At 49.6% G+C, this 16207-nt stretch overlaps 1 protein-coding gene across 1 annotated transcript in view; it reads left to right on the top strand.

The window, feature by feature from the left end:
• Positions 1-15961, top strand: part of TBC1D22B (TBC1 domain family member 22B) — a 40087-nt gene extending 24126 nt beyond the window's left edge. Inside the window, exons 9-13 of the mRNA XM_065404457.1 lie at positions 7208-7314; positions 8805-8880; positions 11305-11432; positions 11744-11839; positions 12938-15961. Coding sequence (XP_065260529.1) covers positions 7208-7314; positions 8805-8880; positions 11305-11432; positions 11744-11839; positions 12938-13066 — 536 coding nt within the window. The 3' untranslated portion in view covers positions 13067-15961. The remainder of the gene's footprint in view (positions 1-7207; positions 7315-8804; positions 8881-11304; positions 11433-11743; positions 11840-12937) is intronic.
• The last annotated feature ends 246 nt before the right edge of the window (positions 15962-16207 follow it).

The raw sequence follows: 16207 nt of genomic DNA, 5'->3' as shown, positions 1-16207 counted from the left end.
AAGTGGCAGAATCCAGCTGGGCTCTCCAATTGTGGGCAGTGCCATGAGATCTTCCGTGGCCATTGCTGGTCAGGACTGGGTTGGGACCTGGCATCTGAAAGATGATGTCTTTCAGCACTCAGGTTCCCTCCCCTAGTTTCAGGGTGACCCTGCTGCCAGCATGCTCCCCACTGAATTAGGAGCATCGCTTCCACAGCATGTAGGTGTGTGGTGGTGGTCTCCCAGTGGATGTGTTGTCATCTGCTCTGGACCTATGTGGGGGAGGCACGGAGGAAAGATGCTAAGTTTTAAAATACTAACACAATCCTTTGTGGCTCTGAACCACAGGGGAAGACACAGAAAAACAATCCAGTGCTTATGAAAACTACACCGAGCCAGAGAACCTACTTCCTACTACTCCTGTTGATAGATGATGAGCAGAAATTAGCAAAGGCTTAAATAAGAGTCTGTTAATTATAAACCTCAGCTTTGGGGTTGGTTCCAGGCCAGACATCCCCAGGTAGAGACATGAGTGAACCTGAAACTAACTAACTTAAACTAGTTAGGGGTCAGGATCCCCCTAGGGTGAGTCACATCCAGCTTTTCTAGCACAAGCGAAGCGCCCAGGAAGGGGACAGAACAACGCCCCTTCCCGATGCTGGGCTGGCCTAAGTGGGGCACAGGCCGTTCTTTCATTAGAATTCGCATTTCACTTCCTCTTCCATTGATTCCTAAGCAGCAGCAAATCAAGAATTTCAGGGCCAGGGTGGGTTTGGGATTCAGTCAAACGAATTTGCTTATCTTCTTGTTATTAATTAGCATTACAATAGCCCCATTGTGCTAGATACTGGACAGATGCAGATAGCCTCTGCCCTAAAGAGCTTCCAGTCTAACTAGATAAGACAGGGTGAGTGGAGAAACTGAGGCACAGAGAGGTGCAGCGACTTGCCCAGACCCAGCAATGGGACTCAGGTCGCCTGACTCTATCTGGTGCCCTATCCACTAGGTCACACTGCCTTCTCCCAATGCCCTGACTTCAAGCACCAGGTGCTGCGTGTGAGTCCAGCTGTGCTCTTGTCTTGAGCAGGGCAATCTCTGGACTGTCCCTGGAGTGGCACTGCCTTGTGTGTAAGGCAGTGTCGTCTCGCTGTGCTGCTCACGACTTCTTGTCACACACACATCCGCGTTTGAAGCTCTCCTCCCGCCCCGTTAAAAGGGAAGAGCTGCCTTTCACGCTCTGCATGCCCTTCAGGGACTGAAACCATAGCAGCATGTGCCTGCTGTGATCCTAATTAGCTGGATTCAAAAAACGAGTCTGTGGAAATCTTGAGTCCCCACCACCACCACATGCCCAGAAGAGAATCTTTCATGCCGCCCCTCTAATGCACCAGGCTTGTTGCAGTGACTGGCGCTCTCCTTTCACGTTTTGCACGGGGAGAGGGAAGGGGTCCTTTTGAAGCTGCACAGCAGAGGCGCCGCTGTCAGTTCATCACAGCTAATTGCTCCGAGCCAGATTTAACTTTCAGACCTTTGCTGGCTCAGAAGATGTTTAAGAGCTGTCGTGCCTGTGGGCCTGGTCACGCGCCTCCCAAAAAATCCCCCATCGCTGCTGACTGAGCGTGTGTAAGAGACTCCAGCAGTGGCCTCTGCCTCGCTGCCATTCCGTCAGCTGTTTTTGGAATGCTTAGTGCCCGCTGCTATCTCCAGTCCCTTGCTGCTGGGAGGCCAGTGGGCTGCCTTCCCTGTGGGGCCGTGCAATCTGCCCTGCTGCGGTGGAGGGCTGTCACATGTGACTGGAAGGGGGGGGGATGCTAAGGGGCAAGGTGAATCCGGTTACTCCACTAACTGGAAACGAGCACCAGTGATTTAAGCTCTCAGCCAGTACCCAATTCACTGCACATCTCTAGGACTTTCCCTCTGAGGAGCCTGTTAGGACAGGTGGGCACAGGCTAAGAGAATGTGGTGTCCTTTCAGTTTCAAGGGGAGTTGGGCACCTACCATTCATTGTGTCTGTTGTAGTGACGCGCAGGACCCCTTTGCACTAGGCGCTGTACGAACCCAGAACAAAAAGCTGGCCCTGCCCCAAAGAGCTGACAAGCCTCATCCCTTATTTTCATTGGGGCCTGATTTTCAAAAGTGCTCAGCACCTGCAGCTCCAGTGGAGATCGAGGGGAGATACAGGTGCTTCTGCATCTCTGGAAATGGGGCCCCGAGTCTCCTGCCAGCCCTGCGAGGTGGGGAGGTATGAGCCCTGTTTTACAGACAGGGACACTGAGGCAGAGAAGGGTGTGATGATGTGCTCAGTCCCATGCATGGTCTGTGGCAGCCCCAGAAATAGAAGCCAGCTCTCTCTGGCTTTAACCACTAGACCTTGCTTCCTGCCACGCCGTTTATTTCAAACACCACGAAACTGCAACTGTCTCGGGTGGAGAGAAGCAGTCAATAGCAGTGGTGGGGAGAGGAGAAATGTTGCCTACAGCTGCCGGGATAAACCGTGGTCGTGAGATCCTGCTTTAAAGGGTGGAATTGCAGTGGGTGTGGAGCTGATGAGGCAACTTTTCAGATGGGCGTTTAAACATCCCTAGTGATGGCCTATCTATTGCGCCATCTGGATCAGGATTCTCTCTGACACATGCTTTAGAGCAGGGGTCGGCAACCTTTCAGAAGTGGTGTGCCGAGTCTTCATCTATTCACTCTAATTTCAGGTTTTGTGTGCCAGTAATACATTTTAATGTTTTTAGAAGGTCTCTTTCTATATGTCTATAATATATAACTAAAGTATTGTTGTATGTAAAGTAAATAAGGTTTTTAAAATATTTAAGAAGCTTCATTTAAAATTAAATTAAAATGCAGAGCCCCCGAGACCGGTGGCCAGGACCCGGGCAGTGTGAGTGCCACTGAAAATCAGCTCGCATGCCACCTTCGGCACGTGTGCCAGAGGTTGCCTACTCCTGCTTTAGAGGAAGGTTCAAGAAACCTCACTTAGGCAGCTGTGGGATGATCTTAGGTTTCCTCCTAGTAACTAGGAATTGGCTTATGCCCTGAGCATGAGGTTCATGAAATCTGCATGTCTAGCTCCCATGATTTTGGGCAAGGAAAATGGCATAGTCCTGCTGAGTTCCAAATTCAGGATCTATGTTCGTAGCCTAGATCAGTGGCTCTGCTCTTAGACTCATGAATAAACATCACTTGCCCAGCAAGGGGTGGGGAGAGCGATACCAGTGATTCGTAGCATTCCGATTACTCAGCCCTCCCGTTCTCACTGGGCCTCCGTTTTACTTTGATGCAGAATCAAACCACAGCCTTTTCCACCCTGAGAATGGCCATGTCTAAGGCTAGAAATGCAGAGAGAAAAGAGGCTTGTGCGGAGTATAGAAGTCAGCGGGATGTGCTGCTCCCACCCAAGGCCCAAACGAGATCTGTATTTATGATGCAGCTGGTGCCGGAGCAGCTTGATCAGCTGCCTCTCCTGCTGGGAGCTGGGCTTCTCATCCCAGCAGAGCGGCTCGGTTCAGAACGAGCTGGCGGTGGATACGCTCGTGTTAGTTCCAAGGCCAATATTGATTTTTTTTTATCCAGTAGCCTTTTATACTGGCCTCTCCAAACTCTGGGCTGTGCTCTGGAGGGACTTGTGAATTGCAGCCTGGGTCTCCGCTTCCCAGCAGGGGAGTGCGGGATGGAACTGGGAGTACCAAATCACGGATTCTAATGCTGTTTGCGACACGCTGGGTGACTGTGGCCAAGTCACTTAACTTCTCCCTGCCTCCGTTTGCCCATCAGTAGCCGGAGGGGTCATGAGGCTTCCGTTTCCTAGGGGCGCAGGGTGACTTGTGGGCAAAGCCGCTTGGAGCTGTTCAGATTAAAGGAGCTATAGAGGGCACAGCACACCATTGTCGTCAGCAGTACTTGCATGGACTGAAGGAGCAACTGGCTTTGGGCACTGCTGGTGGGGAGACTAGACTGCTCAGGTGTCATTGACCATCCCCACTCCCCATCTGCCTAGAAGCAGGGCAAGGGAGTGATCTGAGGGGAGGGCAGTGGACAGAATGACCAGGCTGCTACCTGGAGTAAGAGCCCATCCCACCCTGCAGGGCATTTTGGGATACTGATGAGGGGAGGTGCTAAAAGGGACAGGGTCACCAGAGGAGGTACCTTGGCAGTATTCAGGTCTCAAGTGGTTTCTGCACGTATGACATTTGGGGCCATTGGCAGGCTGGCTCTGTAGCCAAGCATGGCACATCTCGGTGGGCCTTTTCCTCCATAAAACCATGAACGACAGCTGGGCAGACACAGAACCAAACTGAGCAGAAGTCAGGCCTACAGGAAGTAGACTGTGGGAGCCGGGCATCTCCCACATGCCCCTCCTGTAGGAACAAGATTGTGCCTGCTGCCCGAATGAATCCTCCATAAATCCAACACACCCTTTCTGTGGGCGAGCAGTGGGGTGTTGCTTGTCAGGCTTCGGCAGAAGACTGGGGTCACATGGTGTTCTGTGCCAACTGGAAATCAGGGGTACATTTTTAACAGTGAGAGTAATTAACCAGGGGAACAGCGTACCAAGGGTCGTGGTGGATTCTCCAGCACTGACGATTTTTAACTCAAGACTAAATATTTTTTTTAAAGAGATCTGCTTTAATTCAAACAATTATTTCAGGGCAGTTCTCTGGCCTGTGTTACACAGGAGGTCCAACTAGATCACAATGATTCTTTCGGCCCTGGAATCTATGAAACTTCAGCCAAACAGCAGGTTTCCCCTGCGGAGACAGGATAACTTGGGTTGTGATCTCCTCAGACAATCGAAGCAGCATCAGGCTTGACTAGTGCTGGAACGGCAGCCCTCCCAGGCAAACCCATGTTCTGCCGCATGTGGTGGCTGGTGACCCAATAGATGGCGCTGTTCCCTTTATGGCATTAGTTACCCTCTTCCAGATACAATCAAGGCCCTGATTGCTTTGCATCATTAAAGACCCTGGTGTCTCAGCCAAATTCCAGTTCAGGCAATTACATTCCATGTACCTGAAATCTCCCCTGCCATGCAGCAGTCTTCTCTCCTTTCTGCCCTGTGGTGCTGCTTCCTGTTAAACAGCTGCTACCCTCCACCTCAGAGGGGGGGTGCATGTCGTTGGGGTGTGAATTGATTTGGGGTGTGAAGCTGTTTGGTATGAAAGACACTCTGACTTTAAGCAGCAGTGTCATTGGGTCCCTCCCTTCCTGAATTCCCTCCAGAGGGCTTGCTGTCTGTTCTGCATCCCAGGGCTGCTGACTTTCCTGTGGGCTCGAGCTCTCCACCCCTTTAACCAGCCTTCAGAGAACTAGGTCAGTTGCTCAGTAGCTGTTAACTCTGCGTGAGGCTCGAGTGGCCTGTCCTTATCTTTCTGGTGGCTGCATGTGGTGGGCAACATTTAGCCTCCCGCTCTGTTCTAACAGCAAAACCAGCCCTTATCAGGAGCACTTTCTCCACTAGCTGTCAGATCTATTAGCAGGGCAATCGCCACTGAACGCAGAGAGCTGGCATGCTGGTAATTTAAAGCTCTGGGGTTTCTGGCTTGGCAATCAGTGTAGTAGGAAGGAGCCCGAGGAGAAACTGCTGCAAGCAGCCTCTGGAGGAACCAAGCCCAGATCAAATATGCAGTCAAGGGAGCCCCTTCTCTGCCTTTGCAAAGAAACGCAAGGCTTTGAGTGGCTGGTGGCATTTTCCTCATCCCTATCTGAATCCCAGGCTTTAGATCTATGCTGTGTGCTTCTCTTTGGGCATCTCTCTCATCTTGGATTAGGGCATAAGCCCCCTGTCTTCACAGAGGGAGTTGCTGTGTGACCATCTTGCCATCCCCACGGCCACCAGGGATGGATTAGGACTATAAATGGGGCCAACTCCCCCGCCCCACAAAATACCCCATTGGACAGGCTTTTCCTCCCAGCCTGGTCTCCTTGATCTTCCCCACCCAGCTTCCAGATAGACTGTTTCATTGATCCAAGGAGATGGCTGGTCCTCTTGAACCTGCGGGCCTGACTTTAGGGACTTTGCTTTAATACACCACCAGCACTCTCAAAGGAAGCTGTAAGCAAGCTTGGATGGATCAGGTTTTTATTGGTAAATATCGAGAAACATCAATTTCAGTGCACACAAACCCACAGAAAATATTTCCATTAATAATAATCAATATGTACAGCTAGGCAAGGTGCTTGAAAACTTAGAGTCAAAAATCCAGGGAATTAGGCTTGTTCCAAATGGGCTAGCAAATGACAAGTCAAAACACGTGTGATTTGTTGATTTAAGGATATTTTATTTTGTATATTCTGACATGTGATGCTGACAGTTTAGGTTTTAATGGTTATAAAGCTTTCACTTTTGGAATCTCAATGCCTATTGTCATTAAATAATTATTATTTGGCACCACCACCCCTAGTTTCCCACAACGGTGACAGTTTAAACTGATGAAAATGCTTACAAATAAACCTCAATATTCTCAAAAATAAAAATCGAATTCTGCCAAGCCTAGTTGTAAGCAAGGAAGTGACTCATTGGTTGTGGTGACCTTGATGTGGTGCCTGGGGATGGTATGTTGTGCATTGTAGGCCTCTTGTACCCACCTAGCAGCCTGCTAGATGATTGGATACACAGTTCTAGCCAGTAGGACCAGACCTGGTAAGGAAGCCCACAGCCATTGGAGCGTCTGTACTGGCTTATCTACAGAATAGGACTGTAGCTCTGGGCTCAGCTCCCCTGTCACGGTAAGGGGCACTGTTAAATTGTAAGCGCTGTTTGTGCAGCGCTTGGCACAATGGGGTCTTGATCTGTGCTTGGGGCTTATAGGCACTACCGCCCTACAAAGAATAACTGTGTTACAGGTGATCCCAAGGCAGTGTGGTGTTCCGTGTACTGGGGGACTGAGCTTTCCAGATTTCCCAGGCTGGTTTTTCGCTGTGCTGCACAGCTTTGTTACAGATCTTGTTCTAGAAGCCAGAGCTGCCATGAACCAGTTCTCCCAACCCCTTTCCCCCTTGATCCCAGCTGCAGAAGAGTGACTCAAAGCCAAGGGTAGGTTGCACCAGGGACACAGAAATGTGTTTGCAGCAAGGATGGTGGCACTATGGGGAACTCAGCCCAGCATCCCTCCACATTAAAGGATCCTGATTAAGATACTAGGGGCTCACGTGGCCTTTCTCCTCCTCTCCCCACACCCTTGGAGACACGTCCTCTGGATTCTCTCCCCCTTTTGTTTTACAGAAGAGGATGTGGAGAACTTTGACGTGACGACTCTGTCTCAGGATGTGTTGCGGAGCATCGAAGCCGATAGCTTCTGGTGTATGAGCAAACTACTGGATGGCATACAGGTAAGTGCACCGGGAAATGGGTCTGAGCAGATTTCTCTCTGCTCCCCGCTCTCTCTTAGATAGCAGTCCCAATGTCCTCCCTCTGTTTTTGGGTAGCCATCTGTTCCACCCTCAGGCCGCACCCCCAACTTGAGTGACATTCCTAGTGATCTCCCTGTACCTAACCCCTCTGGTTACAGGCTGAATCCTGTCTAGTTTTAGAGGCTGGGGACTCAAAGCCAGGAACTTCCAAGTTCTAATCCTGGCTCAGCTACTGATTACTCAGTAGCCTTGTCCAAGTCACTTATCTGTGTCTAGTCCCCTCTCGTTCCTCACAGGGCTGTTGTGCTTAGTTTATTCTTGACCCCCTTCTAGCCTGGCTTCTGAAACGGCTTGTTCAACGGTTGGCTGCTAACCTACTTCCCCGCACACAGACTCCCACATCCAACACCCCTCCTCTCTGATGAGAACTGTCCCCATGCGTATGCTCTCTGATCTCTCATGCCTCTTGTCCCCCCAGTAAACATGCTGCATCTTGTTCCCCAGACACGTGCAGCTCCTCACGTCTCCGCCTCTCATTGCCCCGTAGAGCTGCAGACTTCTACCCCTCCCTCCTTGGCTTGTGGTCCCACAGAGGCCTACGGACCTCCTTGATCAGGGTCCCAGAAAGACACGTAGACTTACAAGTGCAGTAACAGATGTCCTCTGTCTCCTTTATTAAAAACACTCCCCTCTTTTATCAGGATCGACCTTCCTAACAAAATGAGAATTAAGTACTCTCTCTTTCTCTGCCTATTTATGTCCCCATTAAAAAGGAATTTTGCTCTGTACGCTCAAGATTGCTTTCCTTGCGGCCTGACACAAATTCACTTATTTCGAGATTTCTCAAGCGTGCTCTCTTGTGATCTGAGCCCCCCGTACGTAGCAACAAAACACACAAGACACATCAAAGTCGAACACCTTCCGCTTAAAATAGAGTAATTACCACTTAGCACCAATTGGAGGATCTCAAAGCACCTTACAAAATTGCCCCTGCTTTACAGATGGGGAAACTGAGGCACGGAGGGGTTGAGGGACTCACCTAAAGTCACAGCGTGAGTTGGGAATAGAATCCAGGCGGGAAAGCCTGGTCCTATGGAAGTCTACAGCACAAGGCCCAGTAGGGTCAGGATTTCATCTCAGGTCTCCTGATTCTCAGTCTGTATATCTAACTACTAGACCGCTCTGCTCACTAAGCAAAACTCTAATGCTCATGTTTTCCAGGGATTCTGGCTTACACTGGGCCTGGAAGAGCAGCAGGGAAGTGATTTCAAGAGCAGAGGATCCCACCACCCCAAACTCACTGTCTCCTGGACAATTCACATCCAGGGACTCTTAGCAAAAGTGTGACAGCTGATCTTAGGGATCCCAAGAGTAGGCAGAAGGAGAGCAGGTCTCTTAGCTGGGTTCCAAGCCCCAGGATGCTTTCACTACAGTAGCTGCTGCCTTTGACTCTCACTGTCTTCCTGCAGGATAACTACACCTTTGCACAGCCAGGGATCCAGAAGAAGGTCAAAGCACTGGAGGAGCTAGTCAGCCGGATCGATGGTAGGTGGTGAGGAGATCCGAATGGGAGCAAGGCAGCTGTACACACCTCTTGTTTCTCGCCCCCTGCAGTTTGATGATAAGAACATGAGCGGCCAGACTGGGTCAGACCAAAGGTCCATCTAGCCCAGTGTCCTATCTTCCAACAGTGGCCAATGCCAGGTGCCCTAGAGGGAATGAACAGAACAGGGAATCATCAAGTGATCCACCCCGTCACCCATTCCCAACTTCTGGCAAACAGAGGCTAGGGACGCCATTCCTGCCCATCCTGGCTAATAGCCATTGATGGACCTATCCTCCATGAATGTATCTAGTTCTTTTTTGAACCCTGTTATAGTCTTGACCTTGACAACATCCTCTGACAGAGTTCCATAGGTTGACTCTGCACTGTGTGAAGAAATACTTCCTTTTATTTGTTTTAAACCTGCTGCCTATTACTTTAATTTGGTGACCCCTAGTTCTTGTGTTATGAGAAGGAGTAAATAACACGTCCTTATTTACTTTCTCCACACCAGTCACGATTTTATAGCCCTCTATCATATCCCCCCCAGTCATCTCTTTTCCAAGCTGAAAGTCCCAGTTTTACTAATCTCTTCTCATACAGAAGCTGGTCCATACCCCTAATCATTTTATTGCCCTTTTCTGTACCTTTTCCAATTCCAATATATCTTTTTTGAGATGGGGCGACCACATCTGCACACAGTATTCAAGATGAGGGCGTACCGTGGATTTATATAGAGGCAATATGATATTTTCTGTCTTATTATCTACCCCTTTTCTAATGATTCCCAACATTCTGTTCGCTTTTTTGACTGCCGCTGCACATTGAGTGGATGTTTTCAGAGAACTACCCACAATGACTCCAAGATCTCTTTCTTGAGTGGTAACAGCTAATTTAGACCCCATCATTTTATACGTATAGTTGGGATTATGTTTTCCAATGTGCATTGAATTTCATCTGCCATTTTGTTGTCCAGCCACCCAGTTTTGTGGGATCCCTTTGTAGCTCTTCACAGTCGGCTTTGGACTTAACTAGCTTGAGTAGTTTTGTATCATCTGCAAATTTTGCCACCTCACTGGTTACCCATTTTTCCAGATCACTTAGGAATATGGTGAATAGGACTGGGCTCAGTACAGACCCCTTGGGGACACCACTATTTACCTCTCTCCATTCTGAAAACTGACCATGTATTCCTACCCTTTGTTTCCTATCTTTTAACCAGTTACTGATCCATGAGAGGACCTTCCCTCTTATCCCATGAATCCTTACTTTGCTTAAGAGCCTTTGGTGAGGGACCTTGTCAAAGGCTTTCTGAAAATCTAAGTAAACTATATCCACTGGATCACTCTTCTCCACATTCTTGTTGACCCCCCTCAGTGAATTCTAGTAGATTGGTGAGGCATGATTTCCCTTTACAAAAGCCATGTTGACTCTTCCCCAGCAAATAGTGTTCATCTATGTGTCTGATAATTCTGTTCTTAACTATAGTTTCAACCAGTTTTCCTGGTACTGAAGTTAGGCTTACCGGCCTGTAATTGCTGGGATCACCACTGGAGCCTTTTTTTAAAATTGGTGTCACATTAGCTATCCTCCAGTCATCTGGTTCAGTAGCTGATTTAAATGATACGATACATACCAGTTAGTAGTTCTGCAATTTCACATTTGAGTTCCTTCAGAAGTCTTGGGTGAATAGCATCTGGTCCTAGTGACTTATTACTGTTTAGTAATCACTGATTGCAGTTATATGATGGGTCTTTTTTGGAGAATTCAACAGGGTGGAAGTTGTTGATGGACATGATTTCCCTCTGGAATTCTAGCATACGCCCTGAGGCAGAGAGCAGGCTTGCGATTCCTCTTCCATTGCCCCACGAGGTTCCCATAGACCAGTGGTTGTGCCAGATGGTATCCGGATCAGAACAGAGGCTACAAACCATGGGAAGGGGCTGGAAGTGGGGCTTGGTTTGGAGAGGGGAAGTGGGGCGGAGTTTAGTTGGGACCGGTGTGGCTTGATGAGGAAGGGGGCTGGGTTGGCTGGAAGCCATGCGGGAGGCGACATGGTTTTGGTGGGGTGGATTAGGTGGCAGAAGGCACACAGCTGGGTCATGGCTTGGCAGGGGAGAGGGCTTGGCTGGAAGGCATGTGGGTGAGGGCATGGTTTGGCACGAGTCAGACTCATTTGGCCAGAGAGCACATGGTAGGAGGGACTTGGTTGAAATGCATGTGGGAGGGGGCATCATTTAACAGAACAGGACTTTAATATACATGGTAGGAGGAGGCTTGGTTTAATGGGGAGAGGGGATTGGGTTGAAATGCACTTGGACAGGGGAGGGGATTGGTCCTGAGGGTGCTTTGAGGGACAGGACATTAGCACACAGAGTCTTGGGCCCCATGGGGATCCAGATGTGTAATGGAATGTGCTGTTTCAGAGCAGGTACACAATCACTTTAGGAAGTATGAGGTCGAATACCTGCAGTTTGCCTTTCGCTGGATGAACAATCTCCTGATGAGGGAGCTCCCCCTGCGCTGCACCATCCGCCTGTGGGACACCTACCAGGTACGTAGGACTAAAACTTCCCAGCCTCCCTGTTTTTTGCCCTAGGGCAGGCCCCCAGCTCAGCCTCACCAGTGGTGGGTGTGGGGCAGCTGCAGTGCTAGGAAGGCTCTTACGCTCATAGAGATGAGCAGCAGCAAAGTGAGCTGCTCCCTCCTCTTGTCTGCCTCGTTGTGCAGCCCAGCCCTGAGTGCCTGCCACAGGCCTGCTGTGGGGAGAGCTTGGAGCAAATGCAGGCTAAGCTGGGCCTGCCAGTGCTGTCCTCGCGCTGACTCTGCTGCAAGGATTGACCCAGAGTTTTGTGTCCTTTCCAGTCGGAGCCGGAAGGATTCTCCCATTTCCATCTGTACGTCTGTGCCGCCTTCCTGATCAAGTGGCGGAAAGAGATCTTGGATGAGGAGGACTTCCAGGTGAATCCCTGGGGAGCAGCTCCGCTGGTGGGGAGGAGGGCAGGCGACATAATTGCCCCCGTTGGGTGGTTTATGTGTAGGTGGTTAAACATCAAGCAGTGATATATCAGATCATAAAATCTACACCCAGGTTCCACCCCATAACCACGTAACAGAGGACACATGGTTGGTTACACTGAGCATAGGGCAGAGCCAGGTGCTCTGGGATCCTCTACCACAGACTCACTGTTTGACCGTGTGTCTCTTTGTGCTGTGGTTCTCATCTGTAAAGCTGGAGTGTTAATGCTGTATTTCACAGTGGGGTTGTGAGGATCCGTTAGTGCACCTCTGACAAGTGCTTTGAGATCCTCTGGAAGCTGAAGAGGGGCATACCAGGGTGTGTATCCAACTCTCACACAGAGCTGGGTATGCAGTTATTGCTGCTGCCAGGGTCTGAGCACTGCAATCGTTTCAACTGACCAGGGAATGTGAAATCTATTTGGATAAAGAGGGAGCAGTTCATGTGCTGAAATCAGGCTTGTTCGCTATAAACACTCGTGTGCTGCAGACTTGAGGTATGAAGGCTTCAGTGCATCAGGAAAAGGGCTGGGGGATGTGACCCCATTTTCCATGGATAAGTGAGGATGGTTAACGAAGGGTCCACTGTCCACCTTCGGGTGGCCGCCAGCATGCAGGAGGGATGTGTGTGTCTGTGTATGTGCAATGCTGATGAAGCTATGTCTATCTCTGCCTTCAGGACTGTGTTCAGATCTAGTGTAAACAGGTGCAACTCCATTGACATCATGGAGGCAGCATGGTAGGCATGAACAGGGCACTGGACTGGGGCTCAGGAGACCTGGGTCCTATTCCCAGCTCTGCTGCTGGCCTGCTGAGTGACCTTGGGCAGGTCACATCCCCTCTCTGGGCCTCAGTTTCCCCCTCGGACCACCTTTGTAAAGCACTTTGAGATTGATGGATGGAAAGTGCTCTGTATACTAAAGCTAGAACATATCATTATTCAGTGCTGCTGTGCCTGCTCATACGAGATCTAAATTTGCCCTACAGCTGGAATCCCTGCTCCACTGCCTCCCAAAATAAGCCCTTTTTCCCTTGTTTCAGGGTCTTCTAATGTTGTTACAAAACCTACCCACAATACACTGGGGCAACGAAGAGATTGGACTCCTCCTTGCTGAAGCCTACAGACTCAAGTACATGTTTGCGGATGCCCCCAATCACTACCGCCGATAGGTGCCAGGACTCGGTCTCCCCACCCCGGCCTGATCTAATCACTGTGGCATTTCATCGTCGAAGTCCTCGGACACGCTGGCCAGGAGCCACTCCTAGCTGTACAAAGCTCACATCGACTTTTGTCTTAACTCTTATGTGTGCCTGCCTGCCACTCCATGTGTGGATGTGCCACTCAAACGACCATCAGTATTCCATGCCGTTCTGGTGGCCCGAGTCTGGGGGGAAAGGAGGCAGAGAGTGGCAGCTTCTGTGGCTTTAAGTATAAACTGAGCCAAGGATTGAGCCTCTGGATGCCCCCGCAGGCCTGGCCTGGCTGTCACCAGCCATCTTAGCCTTGCTGCCTCTTGTTAACCCATCCAGGCACACACGCGCGCACACACTCCCAGCTGGGTCCATTTTCCCTTCAGACACAGTTTGATCCAACTCCCAGACGAAAATGCCTTACCAGAGACCTGCCCGGGTGGAACCCTTTCTGAGGGCGGCAGTGCTGTAGGATGCAAAAAGCTCTCAGGACCTAGCTTCACTCCAAGTGTCTGAAGAAACGCAGCACTTCAAAGGTAACAGGAGATATGCTCACGCCCTCTCTCTCTTCCTCTCATGCAGCACATGGGTGCACACATGTTGTGGGGGGTGCACGTGTGTGAGGGAGGCTGGCCCATACATGCACTGTCCTGAGTGACACATGTCCACTGGACAAGACTCCTCCTGTGACTGATCTGACCTGCTGTGCGCACAGCCCCCCACCCCACCCCACCCCCCAGCAGGGCTGGCAGGGGGGGAGCCGTGCCTCTTGAAATCCTCTTTCCATGACGACACTCCTCTTCCTCCAAGGCATATGTGTATATTGTGGTCTTGTGTATATGGGTAAGAGATGTACAATATACGTCTTCTGTTTGTAGCAGATATGATTTTATATTTATAATATGCGTCTCATGCGTGCAAAGGCTGCCTAGGTACAAGTACGGTAGGGCTCCGGTCTCCTCTGGCGTTCGGGGTTGCCAAGCTGTAGGCATTTCTGCACTAACACATTAAGAGACGAGTGTTGAATTCCTATTAGGAAAACTCGACTAGAAACTTAGAAATTGGTTTCAAGTGGCCTCCAGTGCAAGAGGGGCTGGGTATTTTAAGGAGATGGGGGAGGAGCAGCCCCTGGAAGAGCCAGGATGTGAACTGTGAGGTGTCGGCCAACCTCCTCCACACTTGGCCGTGCCCTTGTGAAGAGTACTCCAGTAATCTCCCCAAGCACTGTAGTGTGGCTGTCTGCTGTGGCGGCTTGGGCCATTACTGTACATCACTGCAGTATCCTTGTTAAAGGGGAATGAGCATCAATCTGCTTCTTTTCTCCTGCCTCCCTATCGGATTGTCCCATTGGCTCTTCAGGGCCATGAAGAGAAAGGCCTGGGCTCTCTTGTGTGTCTGTCTGCGCTCCTGGGGAGCAGAGAGAACAGAGGAGATGGCTTATGCCCACATGACTCCTCCCTCTCTACCCTCCACACACAGACCTTGCCTCAATGTGCTTTTAAAAACCCAAATTTGAATGTTTTAATGTAACATTTTATTCCTGCCGGAAGGCGCCATCTCAGTGCCAAATGTTGATCTCTTGGGGCCAATTTCTTCACAGGGGGAGATCCTCCCCCCTGCTCCAAGGGGTGATCTCGGCATGTCCCCTGGGGACCAGAGCGCACTGGTTATTATTTGAGTTGTTCTTATTGGAAAGAGAGTCCCAGTGGCGTTAGTCAAATAACAATTGCTGGAGAGGCTGGAGGATGTGAGAATGTAAAAGTGAGAGCTGTGTTGCCAATAAAACTCCAACCAGTGTCTCAAGAGTTGCTTTCCTAATCTGGAGTTGTTGTCTCAGGCATTCTGACTTTACTTTTTTTGTGTGTGCCTTTTGTTGTTTTCTCTGAGAGAGCGACCCGATGGTCATTAGTTTAACATGACTAATTAAAAAACAAAAACCCAACTAAATCGTGTGCCAGAAGCTATTTTATCTGTTGGCGGGGGAGAGAAGGGGTGTAAGTGAAACTCTGCCACTGGACTATTGGGTGACCTTGGGCAAGTCACTTCACCTCCCTGTGCCTCATCTGTCAAAAGGGGATAATGATACTGACCTCCTTTGTAAAGAGCTTTGAGGTCTTTGGACGACATGCTATATATAAGGGCTAGAGATAATGATTGTTATTTACTAAGGGTCTTCAAATAGATGGACTATTGCTTCCTCTCTTCTCTGAATTAACCTCCAGCCTCACAGCCTCTAGCGCTTCCAGTCTTGATTTTAAAAACTCCAGGTCTTTCTAAAAGATAGGCTATAGTTCAGTCACAAATGATTGGGCTCGATGCAGGCATTGCTGTAGTTGAGGTTCTCTGGCCTGTGTTATGCAGGAGGTCAGGCTACATGATCATAATGGTCCCTTCTAGCCTTACCATCTGTGAATCTAGACTCCATAAAACCTGCGTCTCTTCTAAATTAAAGATTCCATATGAATCTTACTGCTGGGGAAACGTGCTGCGGTAAACACCATGGAAGCTAAAGTTCCCAGTGCTGAGACAGGTACAGCGTGGGAAATGGTCTGGGGGACATATACCCACTGGCACCTGGACCAATTCATTAGGCTACTAAGTGGCTATTACTGTGGCCCCTAAAGGCTCCATTGTGCTAGGCGCTGTACGTGCACATAGTACAAGAAGAACTCACCATCTAAATAGACAAGACAGGCAGAGTGAGGAGTGACTGCCCCAGGTCGCAACTCCCTGGCCAGGGCCCTGTCTACTAGACCATGCTGCCGCCTCAGATGGTGACAATTTTTGGCCAATACTGACCTGAGTTGGGCTCAAAGCTGGACCTTAAAGAGCAAAAATTCCATCTTCTCACCCCTTCCCCTGAGCCATCCAGCCTGCTGACTTGTCAAGGAGCATGCAATCCTCTTCCTATGCCTGCCTGAAAAAAATCATAAAATCACAAAAAGGGCCATAACTTGTAGAAGCATCGTTTAATTTTGATCAAAATTGGCAGAAAGCTTCTAAATACAATTGATAGTTGCATTATGTACTCAAAACAGTACTGCTTTGGAACATCTGCAAACTGTTTAGCCCCAGCTGATATATTTTATGCATCTTCCTATACTTTTTGGCCTGCAGTTA

The sequence above is a fragment of the Emys orbicularis genome, chromosome 4 (genome assembly GCF_028017835.1).
Source record: "Emys orbicularis isolate rEmyOrb1 chromosome 4, rEmyOrb1.hap1, whole genome shotgun sequence".
Taxonomy (NCBI): domain Eukaryota; kingdom Metazoa; phylum Chordata; order Testudines; family Emydidae; genus Emys; species Emys orbicularis.
Note: the sequence above shows the minus strand (reverse complement) of the source record. Positions and strands in the feature narration are given on the sequence as shown.